Source organism: Sabethes cyaneus, chromosome 3, assembly GCF_943734655.1.
Source record: "Sabethes cyaneus chromosome 3, idSabCyanKW18_F2, whole genome shotgun sequence".
Taxonomy (NCBI): Eukaryota; Metazoa; Arthropoda; class Insecta; order Diptera; family Culicidae; genus Sabethes; species Sabethes cyaneus.
The window spans coordinates 27,319,050-27,334,538 of NC_071355.1; the positions used below are offsets into that span (position 1 = coordinate 27,319,050).

Genomic DNA, 15,489 nt, shown 5'->3' on the forward strand with positions numbered 1-15,489 from the left:
GCTGCTTTTGTTACCATTTTTATTTTCAATTTTCATCTGTATCCATTTTGGAAAAGCAATATCTGTGAATGCTTTTTTCTCTTATAGCTCTCAGTCAATTAAAAATTTTAAGGCTGCAAAAAGTGTATGATGTCTTGCAAGCGTTCTTTGAGAAGACAACCATAAAATCAGCAACACTTGTGGTGGTTTTCTTTTAGTTTCAAGCGACTCTTGAAAGTCACTATAAATAGATATCGATAAAAATTACAAGTTTTAAAAGGACCTTTGGAGTTATTCTTGAGAACCTTCTTTAGTATGGGCCTCCTTAGTTTTGTAAGGGTTTTATGGCTGTTTTATCGCAATTTTGTAGAATTATAAGTTTTATGATCGGTTTTAAGAGGAAAATGCTGGAAACCTCTTCAAGTGCACCTTAAAATGAACTTTGTTACTTGGGTATGGACAATACGTGTTTTGGCGGGTTAGAGCATCATCGCATTACGCCAAAAAACACAATCGTTCTTGAATACCCATTCGATCCCATTTTTACCCAAAAATCACGATCCGAAAAATCTGTCCCAATCGAAGATTTCTTCGGGATTTTGAGTTCCTTGGTGTACAAAAATAACTGGAGAGTCACGAATTGCAAACAGTTGATTAGTAGAATCAAGAGATGCATTCGCAAAGTTGACATGCCGGCCGTACAACGTTCCTCTGCTTCGACGTCAAACGAAAGCTTTGCCGAACAGCCGATTACGGACCGTTTTCATATGTACACTAACTTTGAATACGTTATTATCATTATGTAGTCAAAAGCACTTGTTGGTGCTGGTGTCAATTCATACCGCACAATTCCATTGGTGATAGTGTCCATTTTAAGTACACAAGAGTCTGTCATCATCATAATTATCCGGTACAAAGGCATATCATTAGCGTAAATTGATTTCGCGGGCTTCAATATCGCTTGATGTATCGTTGATGATTAGAATTAATAGCACAGTACCCAAAACACTGCCTTGAGGTACAGCAGATCGAATCTGGAATAAAATAGAGCAAGCTCCGCTATCTTTCACTGAGGAATTGCGCTTCGTGCCGAGAGACAAAATTTATTTTGTCACCCAAAAATTAAAGTGCTTCTATCTGAGGTACGATCGTTTAAAAATCGTTTTTTGGCTCTGTTCGCGCAAAGATTTGATCACCCCAACGTTCAGCATAAAAATACATAATCTCACGCTCTTATTGTAAAGTGCATTCGATCGAACACTCACTCTTCCGTTAAATGTCGGAACAGGCTCATTTATGCTTTAGAAGTTGTTTAAAAATTCTGAACCAATTCTGAAAAATTCTGAATCTATTTAGTTTCGACTAAAAGGCAGGGTCCAGTCCCGGGTTCAAATCCCAACCCTGCAGAAGTCGCGAATGACCTACGCTGTTAAAGTGACTATAATATAACGAAAAAAAAGGCATTTGATTAAAGTTTTCAAGAAAAATATTGATTTGGAGCTCACGGGTTTTATAACTGAATTTGGAGAATAAAAACAAAAACTAGGGGGAATTCGTACATGGCCGAACAGGCCTTTATGCCCGGACACTAGCGATTTCTCAACAACAAGAAATAATAAAGGTAGTTGGAAAAAATAATACAATAATACGTTTAAAGTACTATAATTTCATTCTTTGCAATTTTTATTATCATTTTTTGTTTGTGAGAAATCGCCAGCTTTCCGGGCATAGAAGCCTGTCCGGCCATACACGACTTCCCCCTAACATTTGGCCGACAACCGAAATATTTTTGGACCATGGCCTTCGCACCAGATACGTACTCAGTTTCTAAAAAAAAGAGTTTACGTCTTGACCGCGTACAGATTCAGATTGTCGTCTTCAGGGACGATTCGATCACTTTGACTCAATTTTGATTCATTTGACAGTACCAGCTCAGCCGTGCAAAATTTGACAAAATAAAATATGGGATATTCGTAGAATCAGTTATTATATACAATTTTGTTGAACAAAGTTTTGCTGTATCTTTTGTTGCTATAGCCCTACAATGCTAGTAACTCATTAGTAACTAAGTGAACGTTCATTTAGTCACTAATGGGTTACTAGCATTGTAGAGCAGTAACTACTAAAGATACAGCAAAACTTTATTCAGCAACATGGTAGATAATAACTAGTTCTTTAAATGTCCCATACATAACTTTGTCATATTTGACTCGGCTGAAACTGTACTGTCAAGTGAATCAAAATTGAGTCAAAGTGATCGAACCATCCATGGTCGTCGTCGGCAACAGCCTAGAGCCGGAGTGGCTCGTGCTATTTCGAGCAGTCGTTTCCATTCAACTCGATCTTGGGTCACGCGCCGCCAATTTCCCAGTCGTCTCAGAAGTTACAAATCACTTTCGACCAGGTCGAGCCACCTTAAACGTTAAGCACCCCTGTTCTTGGCTCCGGTGTGGTTGTTGAAGACAACTGTTTATATCGCACTGTCGTCCGGCATGCTAACCAGGTGTCCAGCCCACTGTAGCCTACTGACTTTCGCCAGATGTACGATGGGAATCTCTCTAAGCACTACCTGTAGCTCGTGATTCATACGACTCCACCACTTTCCGCTTCAGTTTGTACTTCGATAAATATCGTCCACAGTACCTTCCGCTCGAACACGGACGTCACGTGTCACGACGTCAAGTCCATAAAGAACTACTGGTCTAATAAGGGTTTTGTACATCGTCAGCTTCGTACGGCGGCCTATGCTTCTCGATCGTAGCATTTTGTGAAGGGCAAAGTAGCTCCGATTCCCCGCTTGTATTCACTACTTGATCTCCTTCTTTGTGTTGTCCGCTGTCACCAGCGGTCCCACATACACAAATTAATCTACCACTTTTAGTCCGTCGCCGTCAACGGGTCCCGCTGTGGGAAGCACGCATTTGTATCCTTTGAGCCCCTTCCTTTCATGAATTCTGCCTTCGACGCATTTATTTTGAACCCAATCCTCCTAGAGTCCGCTTTCAGCCTGGCGTAGATTGCCTCCGTCATCGCAAAGTTAGGAGTTGGCTATCGTTGGCGAAATCGTGCGTCTCGTTTCGAAACCCGCTCGTCGGATTGCGCCAAACATGTATGCAGGATAAACCGTCACCTCGTCCCAACCTTCGCCTCGTCTCGAAGGTGACAACGAGATGCGCATGAAACACATCATCAGTCACTTCAGTTTATCCGGAAAGCCGTGTTCGTGCATTATTTGCATAGTTGGTCTCGATCGACTGTATCGTATGCTGCTTTGAAATCAATAAAGATGTGGTGCGTGGGCACGTTGTACTTCCGACATTTCTGCAAGATTTGTCGGATGGTAAAAATTTAGTCCGCTGTTGCGCGAGACCCCCCCCCCCATGAAGCTCCTGGTAATTCTCTTCGAAGCCCTGTGCTATCAGTGGTAGCCGGCATGACAGGATCTGGGCTTGTAGATGGCGTTTACCAGTATTATGCCACTCAATCTTGGAAATAACCTTGTGTAGAACCGTTGCCAGCGTTTCTCGGGGACATTTTCTAAGCTCTGCCAGTAGGGAATCCTTGCCTGCCAGCGGCGATGTTGGCTTTCAGCAACCTGATTTCTCGTTTGACTTCGTGGAGATCAGGTGCTGGGACAATTACTACATTCCATGAGAACTCCTTCCATTTCGCCTCCTTATGTAAGTTGGCCATTGCGGGTAGTCCAAAAGGGCGAAAAGTGGAACTTTTTAACCCGCTTTCATTTTATCTCTTCAGCACTTTTCTTCGTATAAATATCCCCCTTAACCTAAAATTGTCAAAAGTTAGTCTTTGCTTACTGTAACGAAAATTAAAAAATAACTTTTTTGTATTAGGAAATATAAACATAGTTTTTTCGGCAAAGTTATAAATAATGTAAAAACAAGCAACTTTGCTGAAAAAATAAAATTTCTATCTTTATCGAGTGTTGAACTACAGGGCATATTCTTTAAACCTTCTTTAAAAATTGGTTTTTCATACTTAGCCTTTCCTTAGTTGCATTTTAGAAGAATACAATGTTCTAAGCAATTATCGAAGCACTCAAAATACACGTATTTGCAGAAGACCGCAAATCTCTTGGACCTTTACTTGCTGAGTTATCGCATACTCAAGCTTTAAATTTCCATAGCTTCACGAACCCAGGGGGTAAAATGGGGCAAGCGGATTTATGAAATCAGCGCTTCATCTTAAAGCTTAAGTCGAGTACTATAAACTTGTATGGGTTCCACTTATCCCCAACCACCCAAATGAGAGTACGGCAAGCATACTGTTGCAAGCATACGACTTTACTATTCTGTTGGGGAAGAATAAATGCTTAATGCGAGAAATGTAGATTCAGGCAAACTGAAAATTCTTGATACTAGGCCAAAAATATAGACTTAGCGAAGGGTATATAAAATATAAAGGTAAACAACTTTGCTAAAGAAATGACATTTCTATCACTATCGAGTGCAGAGCTATAGAGCATTTTCTTTAGAAATTCTTTAGAAATTAGTTTTTCATACTTAGCTTATGTTGGTTGCATTTTACAAGAATATATGGTTCTAGGCGATTATTAAAGGACTCAAAACACATGTTTTTGTAGAAGGTTGCAAATCTCCAGGAGCTTTCCTTACAAAGTAATCGCTTATTTAAGCTTTGTTTTTCCTTAACTTCACGAGCCAAAAGCGTTAACTTTGAAAGGAAAGGTCCTAGAGATTTGCAATCTTCCGTAAAAACGTGTATTTTGAGTCCTTCAGTAATTGCCTAGAACCATATGTTCTTGTAAAACGCAACCAACATAAGCTAAGTATTTTTTTTTGAAACGATGGTTCTACAATTGATGAAGAGACGGTAGGAGAAAGAAATGAAAATTTTTTGGTGAAGGAGGGGAAGAGCGGAAAGGAAGGGGGGGGGGGTATTGGTAGCTATGCTTGACAAGTAGTCATTTTGACTCCTACCTTTTGTGCAATGCTGTAATCTGAGATTATAACCGGATTCGAACCCACAACACCCGCCAGGGCATGTGGTTCGCTGGTACTTGGCACTTGTACTTGTGATACATTTGTATTTTTGTAAAATGCAACTAAGAAAAGCTAAGTATGAAAAACCAATTTTTATAGAAGTTTTAAAGAATATGCCGTATAGTTCAGCACTCGATAAAGATAGAAATTTTATTTCTTCCGCAAAGTTGCTAGCTTTTACATTATTTACAATTTTGCCGAAAAAACTATGTCATATTTCCAAACACAGAAAAGCTTATTTTTTTATTTTCATTATAGTAAGCAAAGACTAACTTTTGACAATTTTAGCACAGACAAACAGATGAGACACTCGCGTTAATTCCATCGTCCATTTAAAAACCACTTATTTTTCAAAAAAGCAGGTTTCGCAATATGACCACACCGCGGCGCTCGAGTATTGCTTCGAGTTTCCAGTATAAAACTATACGAATGTAAAAAACCTACAGTATAAAACCCTGTAAATGCAAGCTACTCCGCAACATGCATAACAGAGGGCGCTAGTGTGCAAGCAAAATGTGTAGGACGATGGTTTTTGAAGAATTTTCTTCTATGTGTCATGTCAGTTCGTCAGTGACTTTAGGTTAAGGGGTATATTCATACGAACAAAAGTGCTGAAGACTATAAATGATAAAATAAAAGCAAAAGAAACTAGGAAAGAAGTTCCGCTTTTCGCCCTTTTGGACCACTGTGCATTGAGGTGTTCTTCGAAGAACTGCTTCCACTTGTCGACCACCTGGTTTTTTGCTCGTTGGTATTTGGCCCAGTTCTCCCTTGTGGCAATGTTCAGATAATTTTTCCATACAACTTTAAGCTATTTTAATCCATATTTGGTATTAACCATCATTGCACAGTGGTCCAGCAGCGAAAATTAAGTGGAAAGTTTTTTGTGGTTCAAAATAGCTCCCCACAATGTTCAGCAAAGTTGTAAAACTCTAATAGACAATTAATGCGAAATCAACGACTAAGTTCCAGTTTGGCTTGTGAACACATAATCCATAATAACTTTTTATAAGAAAGAGATAGAAGGATAACTTCTTCGACAAAGTTGTAGCTAAAGATTATATAAGTAACTTTGCCAAAGACATAGTAGGCGTATTTCTAGGCGTTTCTAACTTACATGGTGTTTTATAAAAAGACCTTAGCCAGATAAAATCAAGCGGATAGCACTTAAATATTCACCGTGATTGTATAACATTTCGCCGAATACCATTTCGCGAAAAACCTTACGCGGAATGTATCATTTCACGGAAAACCTTTTCGTGAAAAATACAATTTCGATCCTCGGGGTGATGCTCTCCTTACTCGCTGTCGCTCGTTTGGACCCAACTGAAGGAAAGTAATAGAGGTCAGTAGACCTAGGAGAACGAATAAACCTAGACAGAGGTGATTTCTGTGGGGGAGCTGCAGATAGTTTTTAGTGGTCTTGTTATTGACTGTTATGTTTTATAGAAGAGTCCAAAATTTCTCGAGCTCGATTAGTTTTTGAGTTGCGCAAAAATTTCTGTTTTATTTGTATGAGAGTCCATATCCCCCTACCGCGGGGGTGAGGGTTCTCAAACCATCATAAAATAAATTCATGCCTCCAAAATCTCCCAAATGCCAAATTTGGCTTCATTTGCTTGATTAGTTTTCGAGTTCTGAGGAAATGTGTATTTCATTTGTGTGGGACCCCCCCCCCCCTGTTGCAGGGAGAAGGGGTCATAATTCGCCGTAGAAAAAATTCCTGTCTCCTAAAACCCCCACATGACAAATTTGCTTCCATTGGTTTGATTACTTCTCGAGTTATAAGGAAATTTCATTGTATTTCATTTGTATGGGAGTCCCTCCTCCTAAAGGAGAAGGGGTCCTAATTTATCACAGAAAAAATTCTTGCATCCAAAACCCCCCCCCCCCCATGCCAAATTTGGTTCCAGTTGTTTGATTAATTTTCGAGTTATGCAGAAATTTGTGTTTCATTTGTATGGAAGCCTTTGTTATTTGTTATTTTCAACACTGTTTTTCCTCTTGTTTCTCACTCATGCTTTTATTACTTTCATTCCCGTAATCTTTTTCTAACTCTTTTTATCTCCTTTCCTTCTCGTTTTTCGTCTTCGTCTGTTTCGCTTTTTTTTTTTCTTCTGTAAGATGCCCCATTTTTCCTTCTTTTCTGTCACGTCTATTCTGTTTTGGCACCTCTTTTCTCTTTTGCTCTTCGTCTTTTGCTTTTCCTTTTTTTATCTCCTGGTTTTCCCCTTCTCATCTGTTGTGTCTTTATCTTTGATTCTTTGGAAGTTATTCTTCTTCTTTATTTGTCCCATTTTTGCATTTTTCGTCCCATCTTTCTCCTTCTATATACCGCTTGACCTATTGACCGTTTTCCTCGTTTCTTCTAATGTGTCTCTTTTTTCTTTATCGCTATAGAATTGTCCTAATTTTCTCAGCCTTATGTTAAATTTTAGGCTGACAAAATGAAACTGACAAAAATTTTTTCAAGATTCAAGACTTAAAACCTTGCAACATCGAAGACTTCTACTAAAAAGGCCCACAACCTTTTTTGGTGCGCATTAGCTTTGAGCGGGAAAACTTGGAACCTTTGAAAGAGTTTCTTAAAATTAAAAGTTCGATCGTCCAGCATAAATTCAAATTTTGATTTATCCCCCAAAAAGGGCATAAGAAATTTTGCTGAAGACAGTAACCTTCTATCTCTTTAGCAAAGATAGAGAGATCCTATTTCTCATAAATGAAAAATCGTTAAAATCGGTTTTTTTAGCTGTTTTTGTAGTTGTTGTATGACTTTTTCCTGTTTTACAAAGTTGTACAAATAGTAAAAATACACAACATTGCTAAAACTAGCATACCTCTATCTTTGGTTGTTTAGAAACTATAGAACTTTTACTGAAATTACTCGAGTTAGAGAAAAAACCAGTTTTTTATTTTCACATATGCTTGAGATAAAACTCCAAGCTTTCAGAAACGGCCAAGTTTGATTTTTTTCGTTTGCCCCTTTTTGAGATATTCTATTCCAAAAAAGACTAAAAAAACACAGGAAAAACGTTAGAACTCGTTATACGTATGAGTTTTCAACATACAATGTTCTACAAAAATATGTCTTTTGATAAGATAACCAACTTTGTAAAACATTATGATGCAATAAAACCACTGCATTTGAAGAAATCAGCGAAAAAGTGATTTTTGAGAGGTCTTGTTGTAAAACACCCTGTAAGTTAGAAACGCCTAGAAATACGCCTACTATGTCTTTGGCAAAGTTACTTATATAATCTTTAGCTACAACTTTGTCGAAGAAATTATCCTTCTATCTCTTTCTTATAAAAAGTTATTATGGATTATGTGTTTACAAGCTAAACTGGAACTTAGTCGTTGATTTCGCATTAATTGTCTTTTAGAGTTGGACAACTTTGCTGAACATTGTAGGGAGCTATTATAAAAGCATTATAAATGCTCAGCTTAATATACAAACATTTTTTAAATTATTGCTATGAAAAAATAATCAAACTGAGCTTAGTTATAAAATTACTATCCAAATTAGTGTTCAGAAAACCAAATGAATGTACATGACTGTATTATAAAATTTTAATTTTGAAACATTCTACTCTAGCAAACAAACCAACTAACTGAATTTTTTGATAACGTTATAATCCGATAAGCTGTCCTTCATCAAAATTTGTTTTCTAGCTAATGTTTCCAATTGATAAAACTTTCCCCACGGCTTCATCATAGCTATTCATGCTATGGTTCATGAAAAGCGAGATACTTTTTAGTGAAATATTTTAAGCAGTTTATAAAGCACTCAGCTTTGCATGAGCAAGCATGAACATACCATTGTCAGCACAAGCTTCGTTACATTTTTATTTTATCCCTCAAAACTAGTGGAAATCTTTCATCTTTAATGCATAGAGCAAAATAGAAAATAACGTTTCATGATTAAGATTTAATCTCTGCCGGTATAGTCACTCTGGCGGTCCATCACATCACAGCAGCGCCACACTATTCGTGCGACCGGTGCGGGCCCTCGTGCTCGTCTCTGGTATGCTTTTGACAATATGCTCTAAATTTGCTTTTTCCCTATTTTCCCCACGTTTCACTTGCAGGATCGTACGTGCTGGCATGGAAGCGCGGTATCGCCATCCTGACGGCGGGCACGGTGAAGGTAACACCGGATCCCCGGGTGCGACTGGTCAACGGGTACACGCTGCAGATTCTGGATGCCGCCGCACAGGATGCCGGAGATTACATCTGCCAGATTGCAACTATGAATCCACGCGAGATAACGCATCACGTGGAAATATTGGGTGAGTTTGTCTGCTTTTCGTTTTTTTTTGTTCGTTCAGTCCAGGATGGGTGTTTTTTTTCTACGACGATTAGATCAGGTGACGCTTGAAGTGTTGTAGCGTAATCGGTTTTGATGATGGTGGGAAAAAATGTACGTTGCACAACTGATAGTAGGAATAGATTGTAGCCTAAAAATGTTTGCAAAAAAGTAATTGAAACTGAACCAGCTTTGCAACCAATTCAATGTATTACGATTTTTTTCCCGAACCGGGAAATTGTTATGATTGAAAGAGCAACTAATTACCAGAAGATTTTTTATGACACTGCCGAGATTAATGGCAGTTAGTTTGACCTTCCTTCCGTTTTCGGTTCACCGTCATCATCCCGAATATTCGCCAGGAACCCATGCCGAAAAGTTTAAATGACCATCGGACCGACCCTTGCTGTCAGAAGCAGCAAGACGAAGGCAAATCTGGAGCACTCTCGAAGAAAATACCAGTTCCCACTCTCGAGTTGGAACTGTGTACATACTTTTTCTTCGCCGCGGGTTGTTCTACACCCGCCCATCCACTTTCCTTGCTGCTTCGGAACGATCTAATTTCAAGACAAGGTAATAAATCTTATTTGGAATTTAATCCCGCCAATCCGAAGCAAATAAAAGGCACCCCAAACTTCTCTCTCCTCCGGCAAGAACCCCTCCTTCGGTTAGTTCTTCAAGCAGCTACTGACACTAGTAGCGAGGAAGCAACGGCAGCATCGGAAGGCTAGATAAAGAAGTTAAGCTTCATCAGCTCATTTTCCGCCTCCCGGCAGCCATTGCAACCAAGACGACGACGACGACGATGGAAACGAGGTACGAATGGAAAATGTTGTACTATCTGCAGAGCGAACCGAAAGCAAGGCGGGGTCTCCTTTTCGGACTATCTTTTCACAATGAGCTTGTCCAACAGTCAGCAACAGCACAATATAGCAGTCGAAAAATTTTCAATTCCATTTAATCTTCCAATTTAATCTGCAACCGACCGGTGACGTTTCCGGAGGACAGCAACTTTTGAGGTTGGTCAACGTGAAAAGTACCGGAAGTTCTTCCTCGTCAATTTTCAAGTGTATTAATTTGAGGACTGAGGATCAGGTGGCAACTGGCCTACCTACTGGCTACCGGTTATGTCCGTAAAAATGCTTCGAGGGGAAATTAAACCTCCTTTTCATGAGCCCCCGAAGGAGCTTCATGACCTTCACACCTCACCTCGCCTCACACACCTTTTATGGGCTTGTGCAAACTTTAACACTTCAAGCAGCTGAAACACAAACAGACAGCCTTTCAAGCTTTGTGAATAAAGAAAACATTTCTCATTAAGACGGGAAACTGTTGCTTTTCGTCTCTCTGGATCTCTGCTGGCTGTCGCAGCACTCGACTCGGGTGTTTCTATTTGTCTTACCGCTTTTTCGGAATTGCGGTGCTTGTTGGGAATTAGAAAAGCAAACATCTCACGTCAGACGGCGAACCGAATCGGACCGGAGCCGCTCCTTGTCTTTCAGTCTGAAGGAGATGCTGCTCCAGTGATTCCTGGGAAAACGAAACGAAACGAAATGAAACGAGCATCGTGTAGAGAACTTACTTCAGTTTGTTTCGGCGATGCTATTTAGATAGACAAAAAGCGGCCAACTTTTGCACATCAAAGGATGTAAAAGTTTCTGCCCAAATACTGCACATTCCAGCATTCGGAAAATGAATAAAATGCCGAGGAATTTGGTATTCATTCCTTGATCATCTGCTGCTTAAAGTTAGTCTAACAGACGATGTACCTAATTCTGTGTTGTTTCAAGCCCCGTCGAAAACTATTGATTTAGGTCATTCAAAGTAACAAATCGACACGAAGCGGAGCTTCGCGGTTATGATCGAGCAAATTCGAGCTCACTTCTGACCGGAATCCCAACTAAAACCGGTATTAAATCATCTCCACCCTCGGCGAAGAAGTTATCGCTTGAACTATATAGTCTGAAAGTACGAGAGCATCGAGAAAAACGAGGCCGTTATTTCTCGGCGAATCATTTATCACTTTAAGGGGGCGCGCAACATTTCACAGCCACATGATTTGTGCGCTAATCGTTAGCTTAGCGAAGATTATCCCTTTGCTTACGCGATGACTTTTTTCCGACTACTTCAGCGGAAAAATGGAATCGCCCAAAACTGGTAGACCCCACCGAAAAAAAAAGAAGTTATATTACAAGAAAAACGGAACTAGATGCTGGTCGAGAGATACGGAACGGGACGGAACGCACCACTATCAATTGTGTCGCCTCTGGTGAAGAACGCTTGAGTGGAAGAGCAGTTTCCCTGCGCAGTTGTTGAGCATGAAAAATTGGCTTTGGCTGGAAAGTTTGTCCATTGGCCTGGCGTGGCGGCTCCACACACATAGCCAACCGATGACGATGGCAGGCAGACTAGCGGCAGATCTCCTCGTACGTACGTACGCTTCGAGGACATAAAGCTGCGAGCGGCACCCAAGAATGAAACTGCGGGGAAAAGTTCCATACTGTTTCTAATTCTTTGTCGTTTCTTTCCGGGTGTTCTGGTGCGACCATTTGTTGAAAGTCAGTCAGTACATACACTACTGGGCGCTTCGGTTGAATGCGCGTTGTGTTTGTTTGTTGATAATAATAATATGGCGGACAGCGGAACGAATGGCGGCAACAACGGCACCGGAACGAGCAGCCACGAGCGAGCTTTGTGGATATGATATTTTCACGCAATATATATTAGCATCGCAAGGAAGAGAAAAACGATGACGACGGAGGAAAAAGTAGATAATGCTGGGGGGATTATGAATATGATATATTTTAGTTATTTGTAGTTTTTGTTGGCGGTTCAGCTTCAGAAGCTTCTTGCTTCTCTGTGAGATGTGGCCACAGGAGCGAGGAAGTTTTCGAGCAACCAACTCTCGCTGGCTCAAAAAAAGATAATGCCCGGAATGACGGAGAACAAATGCGGCTGCTCTAATATTTGAATACTTTTGGTTGTTTTTCTTTGTGATTTAAGTCGAAAATGATGCAACGGATAGTTTGTTTTTATGTGGGTATTCTGCAGCAGTCGTGTTTTGTGTTGAATAAGATAGGTGAAGACGGATAAGTATAATCAAAATATGAATCTGCAGCAATCTGTTGAATCTGTGACATCAGTAAATCAGTAAAATACATATCCTTGAATTTGTGATGTGTATAAAATTAGTACACTAGGTTTAAGGTTAATGATTAATTATTTGCACAAAACGTTAAATTATCTGCTGTGCTTGCCTTCTATGATTGTTAACAACTATCAGCCTCAAACTGTTCAAAAGTTGATGAAAAAAGTGTTTCTAAATTATCTCCCAAGATGGGGTAAAAGGTCTCAGAATTTTTCGAAATTTTTTTGCAGTACTAGTTCTTAACCTTATAAACGAAAATAATATTTAAAAAATAAAGAGCTCACAATGTACGTAATTTCTCGGAAATTTCTAGTTTTAAAAATTCACAATTCTCGAACAGAAACCGTTTGAGCAAAGATGCAAACTAATTTCCTAATATGGTGCCGGTCAATCGTGTCAATAGTTCATTGAAGGACTAGGAATTGACGATTGAGCGCGATATTCTTCTCATAATTTGCATGAAGTAGAAAATATTTGTTTGTATCTTTGACGTATAAAGCCATCACAAATATTTTAAAAAGTTTTTGTCCTTCCGGTGTTGGGCCCCTAAAAGGGGGGGGGGGTGGGGGGTAGCGGGAAAAAAACCAAAAAAAAATTGTTTTTGACGGACAAAAAAATATGGGTGTTCGGACCCTTCTCAATGCACCATGGACACAGGCTGTGGGATGCTGGATTTAGGGAAATCCTTTTCCGTCGGTGGGTTTGCCAAAACCCGAAAATTTATATCACACGCGGTGTATGAAAAACTTACTTTTATTCGTTCCAAAAATTTAATCGCGTAAAGAAACAATATATGTGACCGATCGATCTGGCAATTTATTAGCTACTGATCATGTCTCGAGATTTGGTCCAGCAGCAGTGATAATTGTAATACGTTTCCTCCGTGCAGCGAGCTAAACGAGAGTATCAATCTTATCAAGAGAATTTATGCTGCACGGGGGGCACTCGGAAGGAGTGCATCAAACTACCGAACATGCCAGTCACCTAAATTCTATAAAGGAATTTATGAACATCATAGTCTGACTGAACGTAATAATAGCTTAATGATAATACAATAACATTTGAAAAGTAATTTTCTTCATTTTCACCTAATTTCCATTTGGGATTCCCGCAGACTATGGATGGCCGTCGTTCGTTGAATGTAAGGCGGCAAACTTCTCAAATGGTAGCAAACATATACGTGAGACTTGACGCTTGTAGATGGAGCCATTTGGGGATTCGCACCTATACTACCCGAACCACGTTGTCGGGACCCGGGAAAATTTCAATAATGCGGGCTAGAGGCCATTCCGTAGCCGCATGACCATCATCCTTGAGCAGTACCATTTGGCCAACCTTCAGTTGTGTTGCTTGGGGAAATCGCTGATTTTGGTTGTGAAGTTGTGAAATATATTCTCGTTTCCATCTCCTCCAATGCTGCTGAAAGAGCTGCTGCATTTGTTGGTAGTGCTGCAGTCGATTTGTGGGGACAGCTGCATAATCCGGTTCAAGTAGTGTCAGAAGAGAGGCACCCGTGAGAAAATGCCCGGGAGTGAGCACGTCCAGCTCGTCTGGATCCTCTGACAATGGAGTAAGTGGGCGGGAGTTCATAACCGCTTCGACCTGGGTGAGAATTGTTGTCATGTCCTCGAATGGAAGTTGTCGTTGACCAATAACGCGAATGAGTGACATCTTTGCAGACCTTACAGCAGCCTCCCAGAGGCCACCGAAGTTAGGCGCACGCGGCGGGATGAACTTTCACACGATGCCACGCTGGGAAGTTTCATTGGCGATCTCAGCCGTCGTAGATGGATCATTCAGCAAATCGTAGAGCTCTCGAAGATGGTTGCTAGCACCTTGGAAGTTGAGGCCGTTATCCGAATGTATCTCGGCAGGTAGACCTCGGCAGGATATGAAACGTCGCAAGACGCCTAAGAAGGCGGCAGTAGTGAGATCCCCTGCTAGCTCGAGGTGAACAGCCTTTGTACTGAAGCACACGAAGACGGCGATGTAGGCCTTTTGGGATGCTGCTTTACGATGTACGGGCTTCAGATAGACCGGACCACAATAGTCGACTCCGGTGACAGCGAATACACGAGTGTGAGTTGTACGAGGCTTTGGGAGCTGACCAGGGGGTTGTGAAATTGAGACAGGGTTGCTTCGAAAGCAGCGAATACAATTGCGAAAAATCTGAGTTGCCAGCCCAAGTAACAATTTGGGTTTTATTACACTCTTATGATGGCATTTAAGTCCAAAACTGGTCTTGAAGACCACCATAAGAGTACAACAAAACTCACATTGTTGCTTGGGAGTCCTCTATCCTTTAAAGGCCAGAATTCTTGTCGGATTTGAGCAAGTGTCAAGGTGCAATTTAGTGGTATGCGACTGCCACTTTCCGTGAGAAAGAATAGTTGCCTGGAATAATCATGGGATGCCGAACGGCGTACGATTCTGTAGCAAGTCTTAGCCAACCAACTCGGAGTATGGCCAGTTGATCCAGGAACGGGTTGAGCAGCTTCAGTGACGAATGAGCAGGAATGGTACGATGATTAACGAGCGCCTTGATCTCTACGGCGAATGACTCTCGTTGAACGCATCGCACCAAAACATATTTGGCTTCTTGCAGGTCCTTAACGCTGAGTGATGGGGTAAGGCGACATCTATTTAGTACGTCACGCAAATTTTGACCAAAATCAAGCGCCCCTTCCCCCCCTTGTCACATTTTGTCACACATTCATGATCCCCCGTGAGAAAGTACGTCACGTCACGGCAACACCCCCCCCCCCCCCTTCCGTCACAACAAAAAACATTAAATATACATTCTAACCTTTTTATTTTAAGCTATAACTTCAATCATTTCATCAAATAACAAATAAATTTAATCAATTTTTTTGAGCTTATAAGTCATCGATTCACGGATTTTGAAGATGATCTCCAATTGCTGTGATCGGACGTCATTTACATTTATCCACTAAAATTCGTTTGATCTAGTTCAAAGAATCAGGACTTCCTACTGACGTCTTGCAGCAATACGCGGAAAAACTTTAATGGTGGAT

The 15,489-nt window shown here is 40.6% G+C and overlaps 1 protein-coding gene across 1 annotated transcript in view; it reads left to right on the forward strand.

Moving 5' to 3' along the window:
* The window catches only part of LOC128739409 (hemicentin-1), a 219,999-nt gene that overhangs the window by 101,570 nt on the left and 102,940 nt on the right, over positions 1–15,489 (forward strand). The window contains exon 3 of the mRNA XM_053834892.1: positions 9,089–9,289. Within this exon, the coding sequence (XP_053690867.1) occupies positions 9,089–9,289 (201 nt within the window). The remainder of the gene's footprint in view (positions 1–9,088; positions 9,290–15,489) is intronic.